The 21,315-nt window shown below is 40.8% G+C and overlaps 1 protein-coding gene across 1 annotated transcript in view; it reads right to left on the bottom strand.

The window, feature by feature from the left end:
* The window catches only part of ANXA10 (annexin A10), a 79,231-nt gene extending 71,319 nt beyond the window's left edge, over positions 1-7,912 (bottom strand). Inside the window, exon 1 of the mRNA XM_027548911.1 lies at positions 7,718-7,912. Within this exon, the coding sequence (XP_027404712.1) occupies positions 7,718-7,735 (18 nt within the window). The 5' untranslated portion in view covers positions 7,736-7,912. The remainder of the gene's footprint in view (positions 1-7,717) is intronic.
* Between the last annotated feature and the right edge of the window lie 13,403 nt (positions 7,913-21,315).

The raw sequence follows: 21,315 nt of genomic DNA, 5'->3' as shown, positions 1-21,315 counted from the left end.
GAAAGGCACGTCCACAGGCTATAAGCAGGGTATTATGAATTCTTGAAGACAGTTCCAAAGAGGCTCAAGGAGGGAGGTTGACAATGTGAACTCTGAAATACATTTTAAAAATTCCCATAATCTTTTTGCTTTTGATGAATGATTACAAGAAGTTTGCACTGATAGCAGAAATTAGTGGTAGATAGAGGGCTGGGTATTGGTCTAAAGGTAGTGCTATAGCAATGAAGTATCAGCAGGTAACACCCTCCAAACCATCTCTCTATCTGCTTTCTCCACTTCCTGTTATCTTGGGAATGCATGACTCATTAGAGTAACCATGAGTCTCATTGCTTAGTCATCGTTGCTTCAGTCTTTAATCTCAAGACTTAACAAAAGAAGTATAGTTTTTGAAAGTGATTTGTGATAATCTGATGATGTTCTTGTACTGTTTGTTAAGTGGGTTGATTAATTGGAAAACATAAAATAAAAATATCATCAACCATATTTTTCTTGTTCCTTTGGTTTTACAACTCCCAGTGCTATTTATATTTGCAGTTGGTTCTGGCTTTGCCCTAATGTTATGAGAATGAGCACCGTGTATTAATGAGAGTAGACATATAATGTCAAAAATCTTCCCTGATAATTTGCAATCACCTGGAAACCTGGACATTTACAAGAAGTCAGCATGTCCAGAGAGGTATGTGAGAAAGGTGTCTTATCTTCCACGGACCCTGTAGTCTGTACACGGTAAGCACTCTGGAAACTGAAAATGATGCTACAACATGAAACTGGGTTTCATTCTTGTTATCACAGTGAACAATGACTTGTAAACCAAGACCAGAAGCTTGTTTCCATGCTCCTCTTTAATGTTTTTACCTCCTCCTCTGTAACTCACTCCAGAATGATGGTGGTCCCTACACCATCATCAATGGAACTTGTCATCAATGGAATTCATGTTTTTGACAGTTGTACTCACTGTTGTGTCCACAAGACCCAGAAGTTTGAGCAGAGATAGAAGCAGGAGTCCAGGTAGGAGGGAGCTGCAGGAAGCCATCAGGTAATGATGATGGTGGAGTGGATGGCTGGATGTAGAAGACTGGTGAGAGGTGTTGTGTAGTGAATTCTGTGACTGTAGAACCTACAGGTTCTGCTGGTGGATTGTTGTGAGGTGTGAGGGAGACAGAGGGGCTTCCCAGGTGGCTCAGTTGTAGCGAATCTGCCTGCAATGCAGGAGACTCAGTTTGATCCCTGGTTGGGAAGATCCCCTGGAGAAGGAAATGGCAACCCACTCCAGTACTCTTGGCTGGATAATTCCATGGACAGAGAAGCCTGGCAGATGACAATCCATGGTGTCACGGTGAGTCGGACATGACTGAGCACACACAAACTCATGAGAGTCAGAGGAGTCAGGAGTAACTCTGATTTTCAAGCTTTTACCTTTCTTTTACTCTGACCTAAACCAAGGATGGAGTGAGTTTTTACTTCCTGAGTAGACACCCGCTTGTATGAATCTGGGATTCAGGCACAGGTGATGAGTTGAGATGTACATTCCAAGAAGGCTCTGTGTGTAGATTGTAATTAAAGCCAGTAGATTGGATGCAATGACTGAAGGAGTGGCTGTAAATAAGTTCAAGGATTTAGCCCTGGGGCTTTCCCTGGCAAAGAGCCGAAGTTAGACCTCACCCATATGTCTACAAGAGAAGGCAGAGAATGGGGTATAGGTCAGGTCATGGAGGTCACTGCCAACCTCCACAGGACCCTGCAGGTAGAGGGGGTGGGTGACAGCCCAGGTAGGATGGAGCCAGGGATATTCAGAGGCGAGGAGCTGGATAACACAAGTACAGTACACTTTGGAGGACATAAAAAACAGAGTTTGCAATAACTGGTGAAGGAAGTGGGATTGTGAGAAACTTTTTAGCATGGTAGAAGCTATAATGGCACCCCACTCCAGTACTCTTGCCTGGAAAATCCCACGGATGGAGGAGCCTGGTAGGCTGCAGTCCATGGGGTCGCTAGAGTCCGACACAACTGAGCGACTTCACTTTCCCTTTTCACTTTCATGCATTGGAGAAGGAAATGGCAACCCACTCCAGTGTTCTTGCCTGGAGAATGCCAGGGACAGGACAGCCTGGTGGGCTGCTGTCTATGGAGCTGCACAGAGTCGGACATGACTGAAGCGACTTAGCAGCAGCAGCAGAAGCTATTTACAGATAAAGAGAATTTATTCATATAAGACAATATATTTCTGTTTCCACCCTTGGAACTTTTGCTGGTATTCAAATTTGCTCATGAATGTTATGAATACTTACACACATATATATGAATATACATATGTGTGTGTGTGTGTGTGTGTGTGTACGAGCACGTTAGTAATGGTGCAGACTTAACCTCCTCTCTAGAAGCCGTGTGCTGGGATGTTGACAGCCAGGGCTTCTGCATTAGTTGGGTTCAAATGCTGGCACAGCTACTTAATAAAACTGCTAATAGTAGTTCCCAGGTGTGTTTGTACTTCAGGTCTTCTCAGAGCATTACCTGCCAAGTAATCCTCGAGAGACTCATATAATACAGGTGCTATTATACCACCTATTTTCTGTGCTGTGTGCTGTGCTAAGTTGCTTAGTCATGTCCAACTCTTCGCGATCCCACTGACTGCAGCCACGGGATTCTGTCCTCTGTCCACGGGATTCTCCAGGCAAGAATACTGAAGGGGGTTGCCATGGCATCCTCCAGGAGATCTTCCTGACCCCAGGAAGGAATCCATGTCTCTTATGCATAATCTGCATTAGCAGGTGGGTTCTTTACCACTTGTACCACCTGAGAAGCCCATATCACCCATCTCACAGGTAGGAAAATTGAGATGCAGAAAGCTTAAGTAAGGGCTTCCCAGGTTGGTGCTCAGTGGTAAAGAACCCGCCTGCCAAAACAGGAGATGTGGGTTCAATCCCTGGGTGGGGAAGATCCCCTGGAGGTGAAAAATGGCAACCCACTCTAGTATTCTTGCCTGGAAAATCCCATGGACAGAGAAGCCTGGTGGGTGATAGTCCATGGGGTCAAAAGAGTCGGACACAACTGAGTGACTAAACAACAACAAAGCTTGAGTAAATGGTCCTCAGCATAGAGCCTTGGAGGTGAAGCTGGCCCTGAGTGCTTGTTCAGTAGTGATCCTACGGTTATGTTTGCCCTGCTCTTACAATAAAGCAGTCCATAACTGTTAAAGGAGTTTTGAAATATTATTAGCAATAATAATAATACTTATTAGCAATATGCTTATACAGGACTACAAGGAAAACATGACTGCATAGACTTTTCCAGTCCAGTATGTATGAGTTCAACAGAAGCTTCAGTTGCAGTGGAGGCCTCACCCACATGAGTCATGAGTCTTGTTAAATCCTAGCATGTCAAGTTCAGACAACACAGTCCTGTGATAGTAAAATGCAATCGCAGTATGAATAATCTTTTCTTATTATTTGTTCAGTAAGTCATACTGTAGATAAGCAATCAAAATCACATTTCTAGCTTGGAATATTTCTCTCAGGAGTCCCTTTCTATAGGAAAATCTGCTTTTAAAATGCTCTTGCCTTTGAATCAACTGCACTCCAATAAAATTGTTTTTAAAAAGATCTTGCCCCTCCCAGCTTCTGCCTGCAAGGGAGGGAGGCCTTCTCAGCCTGAAGGCCCTCCGGACTGAAAGCCCGGACTTGCTTCTGATTTACTGCCCATCTGCCTTCCCCACCTGCCATTCATACCTGAGCAGCCGTGCATTTAATTCATGTTGTTGTTATTCAGTCCTCAGTCATGTCTGACTGTTTTCGACCCCATGGACTGTCACCCGCCAGGCTTCCCTGTCCATGGGATTTCCCAGGCAAGAATACTGGAGTGGACTGCCATTTCCTCCTCCAGGGGATCTTCTCCACCCAGGGATCAAACCCAAGTCTGTGCCTCCTGCATTGGCAGGTGGGTTCTTTAATACTGAGCCTTGTTTCACGTTAGTTGGGCTGAAATGCAGACTGCCTGGTTGCCCATTCTAGATGTTAGCTCAGCTGCTGTTGTCAGACTATTCTCAGGCCATTCTGGAAGCAAATCTATGAGTAACAGCATCTCTGTGAAAATACTGCTGCTAATTTCCTCTCTCAATTGGACTGACAAAGGGTCTGCTTTTTCCTTTGTAACATAACCTCTAATTATGTAGGATAATCACACTTAGGGGCTTCCCTGGTAATTCAGCTGGTAAAGAATCCACCTGCAGTGCAGGAGACCTGGGTCAGGAAGATCCCCTGGAGGAGGGCATGGCAACCCACTCCAGTATTCTTGCCTGGAGAATCCCCAAGGACAGAGGAGCCTGGTAGGTGACAGTCCATGGGGTTGCAAAGAGTCGGACACGACTGAGTGACTAACACACAGCAGTCACACTTAGATGTGTTTAACTTCTAACTGTGTATGTGTGATGGATACGGTTTTGGAGTTACATTCTGTTTCACCACTTCCTGCCTTTTCATTCCCGGAAAAATTATTTAACTTCTCTAAGCCTCAATATATTCATATGGAAACTGGTAGATAAAATTTTCCTTGAAGGTTGTGAAACCTGAAAACAATGTTTAAAACCACTGAGCAGAATGTCTGGAGCCTCCAAGAAGAATGGAAGGATCTTTGCCTGTCCCGGAGTATTCTTGTAAAAAGATTCACAGTGACTGTCCCATCAGACAAGGCATGCAAAGCTCCTGCTGTTTATCACAGACTCGGGAAATTTTAATAGTGATAACTTCTCTCTGTGTAAAGTAAAACGTAAATTCAGGTGTGGAATATGTGCTAGACATATTATATTGCTTGTGATCTTCCTATGATTAACTTTTTTTCAGATTCAATAAATGTGGTAGAAATAGGAAAGTTGTCAAAAGGAAAGGAAAAGGATTAAAATTTCCTTTGAGGCAAAAAAGAAGAGTGTTACCAAATAAAGGAGTCTATAATAAATAAAATGCTACTGTACAAAATGATGGAGGAGGAAATGATAACTCAATCCATTGTTCCTGCCTTGGAAATCCCGTGGACAGAGGAGCCTGGTGGGCTACAGTCCATGGAGTCACAGAAGAGTCAGACACGACTAAGTGACTGAGCACGCATACAAAAAGGGGAAATCAGTTGATGACAAAACAGGACAAAAGCAGCCATCAGTTTTGGTAGAAGAATCAGGGCAATGTATGTGGAAGGGACAGTGTTTTTCTGTGGATAAGAGCTTGAGTTACAGTGACAGACAGACCTGGTTTAGATACTGATTTGGGCATGTTTTTGGTAATGCTCTGCAGTGAAATTTCTTCCATTCCAAGAGACATGTTATAATACCATCTTCCTGACAGGTGATTTATATCTGGCTAAGTAGTAAATCAGAACAGTTCCAGGCTTGCCAACATCATTTCATTAAATCTTGCTTTTAACAATTTTACAGTCAAGCACACCTGTAAAATACTTTCAGGAAGGTGAATTTACCTTCTTGATGTAACTAACCCACTTGAATTACTTTAATCCCTGAGGATCATCTAACTCCAAAATTCTGGAAAGTAATTTTCAATGAGTGAATATGTTTCTTTCCTATAGAAATATAACTGCTTTTCTCTAATTCTTGCCTCTTGCTTGATTTCTGTTTAAATTTTCTATGTTTTGCAACTGACATAATGCATTATTTTGGTGGCTCTAAAGATCAGATCAGATCAGATCAGTCACTCAGTCGTGTCCGATTCTTTGCGACCCCATGAATCGCAGCATGCCAGGCCTCCCTGTCCATCACCAACTCCTGGAGTTCACTCGGACTCACGTCCATCAAGTCAGTGATGCCATACAGCCATCTCATCCTCTGTCATCCCCTCCTCCTCCTGCCCCCAATCCCTCCTAGCATCAGAGTCTTTTCCAATGAGTCAACTCTTCACATGAGGTGGCCAAAGTACTGGAGTTTCAGCTTTAGCATCATTCCTTCCAAAGAAATCCCAGGGCTGATCTCCTTCAGAATGGACTGGTCATGTGTTTATACCAAGGGGGTGAATTCAGGTGTCATTCAATCAGAGCTGCTGAGAAGAAGGCTCAGTCAATAATTTAACTTTAGTTTAAACTTAATAGTTTAACAAGCAACCCCGTCAGTAATTATCTCCCCTATGACTTGAGGACTTTTACTTATTGTGCAAAAGCCTGCCTTTTGCTGAAGGACACATCCCCAGAATGGAGATTAAACAGGTGAACTTGACCTCATATATGCCAGGTTAATATCCAATTCTTCCCAGTTAGTCCATAAATCTTAAGGATATATATATAACTGGATTTATAAATATGAAAATATAATAACATGATTATGTAAAACCATTTATCATCAAAATTTTCTGAGATAATTCATAAAACCTAATATTTATCTCTAAAATAGATGATCAGAACACTTAAAATGAAAGTTTAGGTCTGCTGAAATCCAACTCTTTAATCTCTGATATTCTTCTTTATCTACAGAAGCATGGCAAACCATCGCATTTCTTTAAAAGCTTGTTATCATTGGTAACTTTTAGTAGTCTCTGAAATGTAATTTAAATATTCTATGAATATATCTTTTGATAGATTGGCATAAAATATTAATATAAAACCATATGTACCACACAGAATATAGTTTTAATTACTTCCAAATAATTGTACTTGAATGAAAAAAAAAGGGAGAAATTTTCTATTCATCCATGTACAATTATTTGAAAGTAATAATTGGGAAAAAACAATTTCTTTTACAAATTAAATCATTTACTGTGCTGGCCTAAATTATGTAACAACTTCTGTTTCTATAGTAGAATGTAACTGCCTTACAATTAATAAGATGATAAAGGAAATTTCAACTGCAAACAAGATCCTGAAATCTCAAGATAAAATTAAGATTCATGAACCAACAGTGATGGAAAGTAGCTACTTTTTAGGTTCCATTCAATATTTAATTTGAAAAGCAATATAAGTAAATAAAAATTTCTAGGGATTAATATTTTGTAAATAGGTAAATAACATCATTTTTGTGCCAAAGTTTAACCAAATAATTGTTTTCTTTTCTTTCATAAAATTTTTGCACTAAAAATAAAAGGCTTCTGGAAAGCATTTTTAATGATACAGATTTTTAGAAAATCCTCAACAAATGTATATATAATTTCCAAGGTTGTGCAAAGTGGATATCTTTTCAAATGATGTATATTTAAATAACTCAGTGTCTCCATAGGCTCTTCCAAAGTTCATGGACTGTTAGAGTAATTGGATCAAAGTGACTCAGACAAGAAAAAAAATAAAATGACTAAACTAAGTCTTACATTTGTTTAAATTCAAAATAATTGTTAAAAAATAAACTATATTTTCTGAACATACCATAGATTTTAAATAAAAATTAGCAACCAGGTTTACTTTTAGTTTCTTATAGAGAGAAGTAAGTATGGAGACAAAAATAGCTTATTACTACTTCAGTTAGAATTCTGAGTCAGGTAACTTTAGAAAGTAGGGATCACTGAATTGCCTCTAGAGAACAATACCTTATTTCAAAATTAGCATGAATTTGATATTTAATAACACAAACTTTGTTTAATAGTTACATTGGACACCTACTCATTAAAATTTTAATGAATATAAATCAAAACACCAATATTTCTTGTCAAAAATGTCAAGAACCACAAATGAAATTTTGTAAAGAAGGTTTACAAATCTCGAAAAACTGAAGTTTTATGGAAATAGCCATTATACTCACATAGTCTCCGCAAAACATTTTGATGATAATGTTTAACTTCAGGGCAGATCAAATGGTGTTTAGTGTGTGGTCAGTTGAATAGACTTGTTTCACTGTGTCCCTAGAAAGAACTCAAGTTCACCGTTCAATCCAATTTAAGTGTGTCCACTGTCCACTTTGGTTTCTCAAGCAAGAAAACAGAGGGTCAGTTATGGACAAGCATTTATTAATATACTGAGCCACCAGTCACAGGCAGAATTAATGCACAAAACAAACAGAATCGGTAGCTTAACCCCTGGCTCTGTGTTGATTTAAGAAACATTAATTATCAAACCAATCAAAGCAGTGTAATCTTTTGAGAAAGCTGGTGACTTACGGAAAGTGGGTTGATTAACCACATAGTTAATGATTTATTTTCTGCTTTGTCGTTTTTAACACTCAGACTTTTTCAGTTCCTCCAGCTTCTAGCTTCATGCTTCACATGGCTAGGTTTTATATGCATCTCTACCATTCACTTGGAGAAGGAAATGGCAACCTGCTCCAGTATTCTTCCCTGGAAAATCCTGTGGATGGAGGAGCCTGGCAGGCTACGGTCAATGGGGTCGCAAAGAATTCCACACGACTTAGTGACTAACACACGTACCATTCACTAAATATATTAAACTGTTATATGTCTTATGTTAAAAAATAGTTTATTTAGGAAAGAAATGATTACCCATCAGGAGAAGTTTTGGAGAAATTATATATGTGCGCCATCATTTGTACACTTGGGCTTCCCTCATAGCTCGGTTGGTAAAGAATCTACCTGCAATGCAGGAGTCCCGGTTTGATTCCTGGGTCAGGAAGATCTGCTGGAGAAGGGATAGGCTACCCAATCTGGTATTCTTGGGCTTCCTTTGTGGCTCAGCTGGTAAAGAATCTGCCTGCAATGTGGGAGACCTGGGTTCGATCCCTGGAGAAGAGAAAGGCTACCCACTACAGTATTCTGGCCTGGAGAATTCCATGTATAATCCATGGGGTCACAGAGTCACACATGACTGAGTAACTTTCACTTTCATCTATACACTTTCATATGTATATACTTTATTTTAGGATTTAGCCTTATTACATTTTGAGGAAACATTTTAAAAACAGCTTCAAAGTCCAATATATTGTTAGGAAATATCTGTAAGCATATGTTTCATACATTATTTCCCCCAAATCACAAAATGTGTATTATAGCATTTTACTGCAACTTGCCACTTAGTGAACAACCCAGTGTTCATTTGTTGTTGTTGTGAGTCAGTCACCAAGTCCTATCTGGCTCTTTGAGACCCCATGGACTGCAGCATGCCAAGCTTCCCTGTCCCCTGCAATCTCCTGGAGTTTACCCAAGTTCATGCACATCACATCAGTGATGCCATCCAACCATCTCATTCTCTGTCACCCCCTTCTCCTTCTGCCTTCAATCTTTCCTAGCATCAGGATCTTTTCCAATGAGTCGGCTCTTCCCATCAGGTGGCACACGTGTTGGAGCTTCAGTATCGGTCCTTCCAATGAATAGTCAGGGTTGATTTCCTTTAGGATTGACTGGTTTGATCTCCTTGCTGTCAAAGGGACTCTCAAGAGTCTTCTCCAGCACCACAGTTCAAAGGCATCAATTTTCCGCCGCTCAACTTTCTTTATGGTCCAACTCTCACATCTGTACATGACTACTAGAAAGACCATAGCTTTGACTAGTTGGACCTTTGTTGGCAAAGTGATGTCTTTGCTCTTTAAGACACTGTTTAGGTTTGTTACAGCTTTCCTGCCAAAAAGCAATTGTCTTCTAATTTCTTGGCTGCAGTCACCAGTGGCAGTGATTTTAAAGCCTAAGAAAAGGAAATCTGTCATTGTTTCCACTTTCCCCCTTCTATTTGCTACTAAGTGATGGGAATAGATTCCATGATCTTAGTTTTTTAAATAATGAGTTTTAAGCCGGCTTTTCACTCTCCTCCACCCTCATCAATAGGCTCTTTAGTTCCTTTTCACTTTCTGCCATTAGAGTGGTATCATCTACATATCTGAGGTTGTTGGTATTTCTCCCAGTAATCTTGATTCCAGCTTGTAACTCATCCAGCCTGGCATTTCACATGATGTACTTAACATCTAAGTTAAGTAAACAGGGTGACAAGAAACATCCCTGGTATACTCCTTTCTCAATCCTGAACCAGTCAGTTGTTCCATACAAGGTTCTAATTGTTGTTTTTTGACCTGCATACAGGTTTCTCAGGAGACAGGTAAGATGGTCTGGTATTCCCATCTCTTTAAGAATTTTCCACAGTTTGTTGTGATCCATGCAGTCAAAGGCTTTAGTGTAGTCAGTGAAGCAGAGGTAGATGTTTTTCTGGAATTCCCTTGCTGTCCCTTGATACCATAGTTTTATTCTGCTGATTTGCATCATTGTAGCTATGGGGGTGGAGAAGGCAATGGCACCCCACTCCAGGACTCTTGCCTGGAAAATCCCATGGAAGGAGGAGCCTGGTGGGCTGCAGTCCATGGGGTCACTAAGAGTCGGACACAACTGAGCAGCTTCACTTTTCACTTTCATGCATTGGAGAAGGAAATGGCAACCCACCCCAGTGTTCTTGCCTGGAGAATCCCAGGGACGGGGGAGCCTGGTGGGCTGCCGTCTATGGGGTTGCACAGAGTCGGAAACGACGGAAGCGACTTAGCAGCAGCAGCAGCAGCTATGGGGGTTGAGAAGATCAGAGAATCAAAAAGCCACAAATTCAGGTCTGAAAGCCTCAAATTCACACTTTTTTTTTCCTGGCGAAATTGCTTTACAATGTTTTGTTGGTTTTAGAACAATGCGAATCACTGATAATTATGTATATATCCTCTCCCTCTCGTGCCTCCCTCCCACCCCCACATGCCACCCCACTACATCATCACAGAGCGTGGAGCTGAGCTCCCTGTGCTACACAGCAGCCTCCCACTCGCTGTTTTACACATGGTAGTGTGGATATGTCGGTGCTGCTCTCCCAGCTTGTCCCACCCTCTCCTTCCTCCCCTGTACCCACAAGTATGTTCTCTCCTAGGTTCATCAGTACCATTTTTCTAGATTCTCTATATATGCTTTAATATTCCCAGGTGGCTCAGAATCTGCCTGCCAATGTAAGAGATGCAAGTGTGATCCCTGGGCCAGGAAGATACCCTTGAGTAGGATATGGCAAACCACTCCAGTATTCTGGCTGGAGAAATCTCATGGACAGAGGAGCCTGGCATACATACAGACCATGGGGTTGCAAAGGGTCAGACACAACTGATTGACATGCATGTATACAATACTTCTTTTGACTTACTTCACTCTGTATAACAAACTCTGTGTTCATCCACCTCACTGTAACTGACTCAAATTCATTCCTTTTCATGACTGAGTAATATTCCATTGTATATATGTAACACATCTTCTTTACCCATTCAGCTACTGACGGACATCTAGGTTGCTTCTGTGTCCAGCATTATTGTAAATAATGCTGCAGTGAACATTGAGGTACATGCATATTTTTGAATTGTTGTTTTCTCAGGGTATATGTCCAGGGATTGCTGGGTCACGTTGTCAATTTATTCCTAGTTTTTTAAGGAATCTTCATACTTTTCTTCATAGTAGCTGTATGAATTTACATTCCCACCAACAGTGCAAGAGGGTTCCCTTTTCTCCACATCCTCTCCAGCATTTATTGTTTGTATATATTTTTTTTATCATGGCCATTCTAACCAAGGGCTTCCCTGATAGCTCCATTGGTAAGAATCTGCCTGCAATGCAGGAGACCCCAGCTCAATTCCTGGGTTGGGAAGATCCACTGGAGAAGGGATAGGCTACCCACTCCAGTATTCTTTGGCTTTCCTTGTGGCTCAACTGGTAAAGAATCCGCCTACAATGCGGGAGATCTGGGTTCAATCCCTGGGTTGGGAAGATCTCCTGGAGAAGGGAAAGGCTACCCACTCCAGTATTCTGGCCTGGAGAATTCCATGGACTGTATAGTCCATGGGGTTGCAAAGAGTCAGACACGACTGATCGACTTTTACGTCACTTCATTCTAACCGAGGGCTTCCCTGGTGGCTCAGACAGTAAAGAATTTGCCTGCAGTGCAGGAGTCCCAGGTTCAGTTCCTGGGTTGGGAAGATCCCTTGGAGAAGGAAATGGGAACCCACTCCAGTATTCTTGCCTGGAGAATTCCATGGACAGAGAAACCTGGTGGGTTAGGGGCCCATGGGGTCACAGTTGGACCTGACTGAATGATTAAAACTTTCATTCTAACCATGTGAAGTGATACCTCATATAGTTTTAATTTTAATTGCTCTAATAATGAGTGATGTTGAACATCTTTTCATGTGCTTATTGGTCATCTGTAGGTCTTCCTTGGACAAATGTCTGTTTAGGTTTTCTGCCCATTTTTTGATTGGGTTGTTTGTTTTTCCAATATTGAGCTGCATGAGCTGCTTGTATATTTTGGAGATTAAGCCTTTGTCAGTTGCTTCATTTGCAATTATTTTCTCTCATTCTGAGAGTTCCATTTTCATCTTGTTTGTAGTTTCCCTTGCTGTGCAAAACATTTTAAGTTTTATTAGGCTCCATATGTTTATTTTTGTTTTTATTTCTATTACTCTGGGAGGTGGGTCATAGAGGATCTTACTGTGATTTATGTCATACAGGGTTCTACCTATGTTTAACTCTAAGAGTTTTATTGTTTCTGGTTTTACATTTAGATCTTTAATCTGTTTTGAGTTGATTTTTGTGTATGGTGTTAGGAAGTGTTCTAATTTCATTCTTTTACACAGAGTTGTCCAGTTTTCTCATCATCACTTATTGAAGAGGCTATCTTTTCTTAATTGTATATTCTTGTCTCCTTTGTCAAAGATAAGGTGCCAATATGTGCATAAGTTTATCTCTGGGCTTTCTACCTTGTTCCATTGATCTGTATTTCTATTTTTGTGCCAGTACCATACTGTTTCAATGACTGTAGCTTTGTAGTATATCTGAAGCCAGGAAGGTTGATTCCTCCAGCTCTGTTTTTCTTTCTTAAGATTGCTTTGGCTATTTGGGGTCTTTTGTGCTTCCAAACAAATTGTAAAATTATTTGTTCTAGGTCTTTGGAAAAAATACCTTTGGTAATTTATAGGGACTGCATTGAATCTGTAGTTTGCTTTAGGTAGTATGGTCATTTTCACAATATTTATTCTTCTAGTCCAGGAACATGGTATGTCTTTCCATCTGTTTGTGTCATCTTTGATTTCTTTCATCAGGGTCTTAGCGTTTTCTGCATACAGGTCTTATGTGTCTTTAGGTAGGCTTATTCCTAGGTTTCGTTGAGTTAGACAAGCTGTGGTTAGTGTGATCAGATTGGCCTGTTGTCTGTGATTGTGGTTTCCGTCTGTCTGCCCTCTTATGCCCTCTCTTAGTGCCTACCCTCTTACTTGGGTTTCTCTTACCTTGGATGTGGGGTATCTCTTCATGGCTGCTCCAGCAAGGTGCAGCCACTGCTCCTTACTTTGGATGTGGGGTAACTCCTTTGGGCTGCCACCCCTGACCTTGGATGTGGGGTAGCTCTTCTCGGCTTCAGTCCCTGAGCTTGGGTGTGGGGTAACTCCTCTGGGCGGCCGCTCCTGACCTTGGACGTGGGGTAGCTCCTCCTAGCCTCTCCTTGGATGTGGGGTAGCTCCTCTCTGCAGCTGCCCCTGGCCTCAGGCCTGGGGTAGCTCCTCTCGGCCACACCTGTGCACCATCACAGCTGCTACACCTGTATTCTTTGTGTTGCAAACACATTTCTTACCCTTAAGAACTGTTTTTTTTTTTTTTTTTTTTTTTAAAGAGCAAAATTTCCTGTAGCCTCTATCTGATTTTGGATAATTTCTACTGCCTTTACATTTTCAACTTTTTTCTTATATCTGGCTCTGTAATTGTTATCTACTATAATTTTTTATTGACAGTGGTCGAATCTACACAGCCATTTTACTTGGACAACGTTCCTGGACATTCTCTCTCTCTCTGTGTCTCTCTGTTAAAAAAACCAAGCATTTATTTATTCATGTTTGGCTGTTCTGGGTCTTTGTTGCTGCATTGGCTTTTCTCTACCTGTGGTGAGCAGGGTCTTCTCTGAAGTTGTGGTTTGTGAGTTTCTCATTTCAGTGGCTTCTCTTGTGGCTCCTGGGCTCTAGAGCACAGGCTTAGTAGTTGTGGCTCCAGGCTTAGTTGCTCTGAAGCATGTGAAATCCTTCCAGACCAGGGATTGGGCCTGTGTCCCCTGCGTTAGCAGGTGGGTTCTTCACCTCTGGGCCACCAGGAAAGTCCTGGATGTTCTCTCTTTATGCATAAGATGTAATTAGTAAAAATCCTGTGAACATAATCTAAGTATTAAATTTTTTCTTTCTTTAAAGAGATTTCCTTAGAGTATTAGTGCATAATAGGTCAAAAATATAAATTTTTTTTCAGGTATATTGTATTATAATGAGATAAATAAATGATTTTCTCGAATCCCTGTGGGTGAATGTTGCTGGTAGCTGGAATGAGAGAATAATAGTAAATCAGCAAGCATTCCAGTGTTTTAAAGAGGGTAAGCCTTGCAAAGCATATTCATATCAGTATTGTAGTAGGAACAAGAGAAGTTTGTTTGTTTGTTTGCTTTTTTACGAGAACGCAATTCACTGCCGTGAAGCTCTGAGTAATGTGAATATTGTGAATGTCTCATTGAAATATTTACCAGTTTCAGTTCAGTTCAGTCGCTCAGTCATGTCCGACTCTTTGCGACTCCATGAATCACAGCACGCCAGGCCTCCCTGTCCATCACCAACTCCCGGAGTTCAACCAGACTCATGTCCATCAAGTCAGTGATGCCATTCAGCCCTCTCATCCTCTGTCATCCCCTTCTCCTCCTGCCCCCAATCCCTCCCAGCATCAGAGTCTTTTCCAATGAGTCAACTCTTCACATGAGGTGGCCAAAGTACTGGAGTTTCAGCTTTAGCATCATTCCTTCCAAAGAAATCCCAGGACTGATCTCCTTCAGAATGGACTGGTTGGATCTCCTTGCAGTCCAAGGGACTCTCAACAGTCTTCTCCAACACCACAGTTCAAAAGCATCAATCCTTCGGCACTCAGCCTTCTTCACAGTCCAACTCTCACATCCATACATGACCACAGGAAAAACCATAGCCTTGACTAGACGAACCTTTGTTGGCAAAGTAATGTCTCTGCTTTTGAATATGCTATCTAGGTTGGTCATAACTTTCCTTCCAAGGAGTAAGCGTCTTTTAATTTCATGGCTGCAGTCACCATCTGCAGTGATTTTGGAGCCCCCCAAAATTAAGTCTGACACTGTTTCCACTGTTTCCCCATCTATTTCCCATGAAGTGATGGGACCAGATGCCATGATCTTCGTTTTCTGAATGTTGAGTTTTAAGCCTACTTTTGCACTCTCCACTTTCACTTTCATCAAGAGGCTTTTGAGTTCCTCTTCACTTTCTGCCATAAGGGTGGTGTCATCTGCATATCTGAGGTTATTGATACTTCTCCCGGCAATCTTGATTCCAGCTTGTGTTTCTTCCAGTCCAGTGTTTCTCATGATGTACTTTGCATAGAAGTCAAATAAGCAGGGTGACAATATACAGCCTTGACGTACTCCTTTTCCTATTTGGAACCAGTCTGTTGTTCCATGTCCAGTTCTAATTGTTGCTTCCTGACCTGCATACAAATTTCTCAAGAGGCAGATCAGGTGGTCTGGTATTCCCATCTCTTTCAGAATTTTCCACAGTTTATTGTGATCCACACAGTCAAAGGCTTTGGCATAGTCCATAAAGCAGAAATAGATGTTTTTCTGGAACTCTCTTGCTTTTTCCATGATCCAGCGGATGTTGGCAATTTGATCTCTGGTTCCTCTGCCTTTTCTAAAACCAGCTTGAACATCAGGAAGTTCACGGTTCACATATTGCTGAAGCCTGGCTTGGAGAATTTTAAGCATTACCTTACTAGCGTGTGAGATGAGTGCAATTGTGCGGTAGTTTGAGCATTCTTTGGCATTGCCTTTCTTTGGGATTGGAATGAAAACTGACCTTTTCCAGTCCTGTGGCCACTGCTGAGTTTTCCAAATCTGCTGACATATTGAGTGCAGTGCTTTCACAGCATCATCTTTCAGGATTTGGAATAGCTCAACTGGAATTCCATCACCTCCACTAGCTTTGTTCGTTGTGATGCTTTCTAAGGCGCACTTGACTTCACATTCCAGGATGTCTGGCTCTAGGTCAGTGATCACACCATCGTGATTATCTGGGTCATGAAGATCTTTTTTGTACAGTTCTTCTGTGTATTCTTGCCATCTCTTAATATCTTCTGCTTCTGTTAGGTCCATATCATTTCTGTCCTTTATCAAGCCCATCTTTGCATGAAATGTTCCCTTGGTATCTCTAACTTTTTTGAAGAGATCTCTAGTCTTTCCCATTCTGTTGTTTTCTTCTATTTCTTTGCATTGATCGCTGAAGAAGGCTTTCTTATCTCTTTTTGCTATTCTTTGCAATTCTGCATTCAGATGCTTATATCTTTCCTTTTCTCCTTTGCTTTTCACTTCTCTTCTTTTCACAGCTATTTGTAAGGCCTCCCCAGACAGCCATTTTGCTTTTTTTGCATTTCTTTTCCCACAGGGATGGTCTTGATCCCTGTCTCCTATACAATGTCACGAACCTCATTCCATAGTTCATCAGGCACTCTATCTATTAGAGCTAGGCCCTTAAAACTATTTCTCACTTCCACTGTATAATCATAAGGGATTTGATTTAGGTCATACCTGTATGGTCTATTGGTTTTCCCTACTTTCTTCAATTTATGTCTTAATTTGGCAATAAGGAGTTCATGATCTGAGCCACAGTCAGCTCCCGGTCTTATTTTTGCTGACTGGATAGAGCTTCTCCATCTTTGGCTGCAAAGAATATAATCAATCTGATTTCGGTGTTGACCATCTGGTGATGTCTATGTATAGAGTCTTCTCTTGTGTTGTTGGAAGAGGGTGTTTGTTATGATCAGTACATTTTCTCAGAAAAACTCTATTAGTCTTTGCTCTGCTTCATTCCGTATTCCAAGGCCAAATTTGCCTGTTACTCCTAGTGTTTCTTGACTTCCTACTTTTGCATTCCAGTCCCCTATAATGAAAATGACGTATTTCTTGGTTCAGAAGGATTTGCTCCTCAATCATTATTATCATCATCTCAGTTCCTAATAAATACCCTGAAAAGCACAACCTCCCTAATGACTATTAATTTTGCTCTTCTTACTTTCTTAGATATATCTTGTTGTCAGAGTTAAAATCAAACATAACTGGGGAAACACAATGCTACAAATAGGAAAAGTAGGAAAATTTTTACTCAAATTGTCACCTAGTATCAAAGACCTATATAACAATGCTTAATTTTCTTGGTTATCTTTAAATCTTGAAAGTACTTGAAAATTGAACAGAAATCAGACATTGTGGAAATACTGTATGTATTAGTAGCTAAATACAATGTTTGAAAACAATTAAGTATATAATTTAGACTTTTGCAGAATTAGAACAGCAGTGAACATCTGCAAGAAAGTAATTAATCATAACCATGAAGCTGGTTTTCCAAAGTCCTAGGCGTATTCCCTGACTGCAGTGAGGGATATTTTGCCTTACTCTGACTGCACAGGTCTCACTGTCTCAATCTCCTACTCTGTGAACACCTCGTCTTCCCCACCTCCCTATTTGGAAATGTCCCCTGATTAGTATTAGGTCCTTTTCTGTTTCTGTGTAAACACAGAATGAATGAATGAATGAATTTATTATTCTGCCCTAGTTTATCTCATTTAATTCCTGAGCTTTGAAACCATCTATCTACTTAGGTGTCCCAATTTTCAGATTGGCCCTGAACTCCAAAATGTTTATTTAACACCCTCACTTGAATGTCTAAAAAAGAGAAAAACAAATACCATGTGTTAATGCATATATGGAATCTGAAAAAATTGATATAGATTATCTTATTTACAAAGCAGAAATATATATTCAGACATAGGGAACAAATGAACAAATGTATAGACACCAAAGAGGGGGAGAGAGGATGAATTGAGAGATTGGGATTGACACATATACATACACTATTGACACTGTGTATGAAACAGGTAACTAATGAGAAGGTACTGTATAGCTCAGGGACCTCTACTCAGTGCTCTGTGACCTAGTAAAATTGTTAATCATGCAGTTGTGTCTGGCTCTTTGCAACCCCATGGACTGTAGCCTGTCAGGCTCCTCTGTACATGGAATTCTACAGGCAAGCATACTAGAGTGGGTTGCCATTCCCTTCTCCAGGGATATTCCCGACACAGGATTTAACCTGGGTCTCCTGCATTGCAGGCAGATTCTTTACTGTCAGAACCACCAGGGAAGCCTGTGGTGCCTTAAATGGGAAGGAAATTCAAAAAAGAGGGGATATGTGTATATGTATAGCTGACTCACTTTACTGTATAGCAAAAACTAGCACAAAATGGTAAAGCAACTATACTCCAATAAGTTTTTTTAATGTATCAAGAAGGACCAGACATTTTTATTTACCTCAATGCAGCCCACCCTCCCATGTGAGTCAAAGCCAGCACATTCCTCCCACGACCCAACCAGCTGCTCAAGCCAGGATCTGAGTCTTACCCTCAGAGCCCTTGTGTACCCTGAATCACCAGCAGGTCCTGTTGACACTGCCTTGCCATGTGTCCTAACCTGGGTCAGCGTCTCTCCTCATGCCTGCTAGACATGAGCTCCCTCGTCCTCAAAGAGCAGCTTTGATGACCTGCTAAGCTCTGCAGGATCCAGTCTGCATGCTGAACCAGAGAGTCAGATCCTTCTCTCACCCCTTTAACAGCCTTCCCTGACTGACGGTTCAAATAAAACCCATCTTCTGCCCCCTTCTTGCCAGGGTGTGCATGGCCTTGCCCTGAGCCTTTCTGCCTGCCCATCCGCCTTTACTTCCAGACTAAAGGCTGTCTTCTGGAGGGCCTGTGGACACCAAACTCGCCTCCTGCTCAGAACCTTAACTTGACATGTAAACCTGCTCTTCATTTATGTGGACCCCTGTGCCCATATTGAGCAAGCATGGCTCTTTCTTCTTATTGAGACCTCTGCTTGACCATTGCTTCCTTATAATATCTTAACCTGGCCAACCTGTTCTTCTTTTTTTTTTTTTTAATTTTATTTTTTTAAACTGAAGTAGTATAATAATGAGTACAACTCAGACAGTAAAGACTCTGCTTGCAATGTAGAAGACCCAGGTTCTATCCCTAGGTTGGGAAGATCCCCTGGAGAAAGAAATGGCAACCCACTCCGTATTCTCATCTGAAAAATCCCACGGAACAGTGGATCCCAGGCTATAGTCCATGGGATCCCAAAGAGTTGGCCATGACTGAACGACTAACACTTTTACTTTTCAGAGTTGATTTATAGTGTTGTGTTAATTACTTCTGTACAGAAAAGTGATTGTTATACATGCATATATGGAAAAGAATATAAATTGAAAAGAAAAAAAAGAATATAAAATGGAAAAGAATATAAATAAAAGATATATATATATATATATATATATATATATACACATACATATACCTTTTATTTATATTCTTTTCCATTTTGGCTTATCACAGGATATTAAATGTAATTCCCTTTGCTGCACAGTAGGACTTTGTTGTTTATCCATCCTCTGTATAAAGCTTGTGCTGTGCTGTGCTTAGTCTCTCCATCATGTCTGACTCTTTGTGACCACATGAATTGTAGCCCTCCAGGCTCCTCTGTCCATGGGGATTCTCCAGGTGAGAATGCTGGAGTAGGTTGTCACGCCCTCCTCAAGGGAATCTTCCCAACTCAGGGATCAAATCTGGGTCTCCTGTATTGCAAGCAGACTCTTTACCATCTGAGCCACAAGGGAAGCTCATATATTTATATATGATATACGTAAAGCACCCAAAATATTTTTGAATGAATGAATTTGTTTTTCTAAGGATTTGGAACCGAGGGCAAGGCAGTTGGTCATGTTGGTGGCTGTTGGATGTCCCTGTGTGGCCGTGCTCTCACCTTGTATGGTACATTCGGGCCACTTGTTAGTGTAAAGACCAAAGTTACAGGTCACCCAAATTCATCTACTTTTCAGGAATACTCTTTTCCAGGACTTTAAAAATGTTATCATTGGTCATCCTAGCTAGCAATCCCTGAAACCTCGATCTTTGTAAACCTCAAGACTCTCTCCGAACCAAAATAGGAAATGTTAGCTTTCCTGAATTGTGTTGCTTATCAATTATAACAATAGATTTTCATTGTATAAACCACATTTGTCCAACTCTAAATGTCACTGTCAATTTCATATATGGACAGAGTATTGCTCTTCAATTTAAGCAATTTTTTGAGTGAATTCACATAGAATATACAATAAATATCTATGTCATGCATAAATGAAAAAAATGTGATTTAAAAAATTATCTTTATCTCAGCACTTTGGACATAGACTGATATTCAAAGGTCCATTTAAGGCTGCCTGTAATTGGAAATTTGCATTCACCTTTCCATTTTATAGCAACAGAATTCATGAATAAAAATAATCTGTTTTAAATTATTTTTCAAATCAGAGACTCAAAACCTTATAAGAAATTTAGTTAAAACTCAAAGAAAAAAGTAACATACTACAAAATTATTTTCACCACTTTGAAAATTAGATTCTAGCATATTAGTTATATATATAAATTTGAAACAAAGTTCAAATTTCTGGAATAGTAATTTTCATATATTTCACAGAGATTAGAAGTCAGAGAATCATTTTCATTAAAGAAGGAGAAATATTTATGATGGTAAACGGGTCTCATGTGAAATTAATATTAAAAGCAATGAGTATTGAAAAGCAGTATCAGATGTTTCTGGAGGATATTTTCCTTTTGGTTTATCAATACCTTTTTAAAACACTGTTTGTTATTTATTTGGCTGTGCTGGGTCTCGTTGCTGCACAGGCTTTTCTTGAGCTGCGGAGAGCAGGGGCCCCTCTCGGTTGCAGAGCGCAGGCTTCGCTTTTCAGGGGCTTCTCTTGTTGCGGTGCCAGGCTCTGGAGCATAGGCTCAGTAGTTGTGGCACACGGGCTTAGTTGTTCTGCGGCATGAGGGGTCTTCCCAGACCAGGGACTGAACCCTCGTCTTCTGCACTGGCAGGCGGATTCTTTTCCAGTGAGCCACCAGGGAAGCCGCAGTACCTTTTTTTGTTTGTTTTGAAATGGAAACACAAGATGTGTTTGACTCCCATGTGAACGCTGGAGCTGGTCCTAGGGAGGAGTATCAGTTCTCACGGAGGAGATGTGGACAAAGCAGAGCCATAGCCATGACTTAACTTTTCTTGAAATCAGTACATAAAGTTCATGTCATCATATAAAAATCCTTCCCTGGTGGCTCAAGCAGTAAAGAATCCACCTGCAATGCAGGAGACATTGGTTTGATTCCTAGGTCAGGAAGATCCCCTGGAGTAGGAAATGGACTCCTGCATTCTTACCTGGGAAATCCCATGGACAAAGAAGCCTGGTGGGTACAGCCCATGGGGTTGCAAAGAGTCGGACATGACTGAGCAACTGAGCACACACACTAG

Source organism: Bos indicus x Bos taurus, chromosome 8 (genome assembly GCF_003369695.1).
Source record: "Bos indicus x Bos taurus breed Angus x Brahman F1 hybrid chromosome 8, Bos_hybrid_MaternalHap_v2.0, whole genome shotgun sequence".
Lineage (NCBI taxonomy): Eukaryota > Metazoa > Chordata > Mammalia > Artiodactyla > Bovidae > Bos > Bos indicus x Bos taurus.
This window is presented reverse-complemented; position numbering and strand designations above follow the sequence as displayed.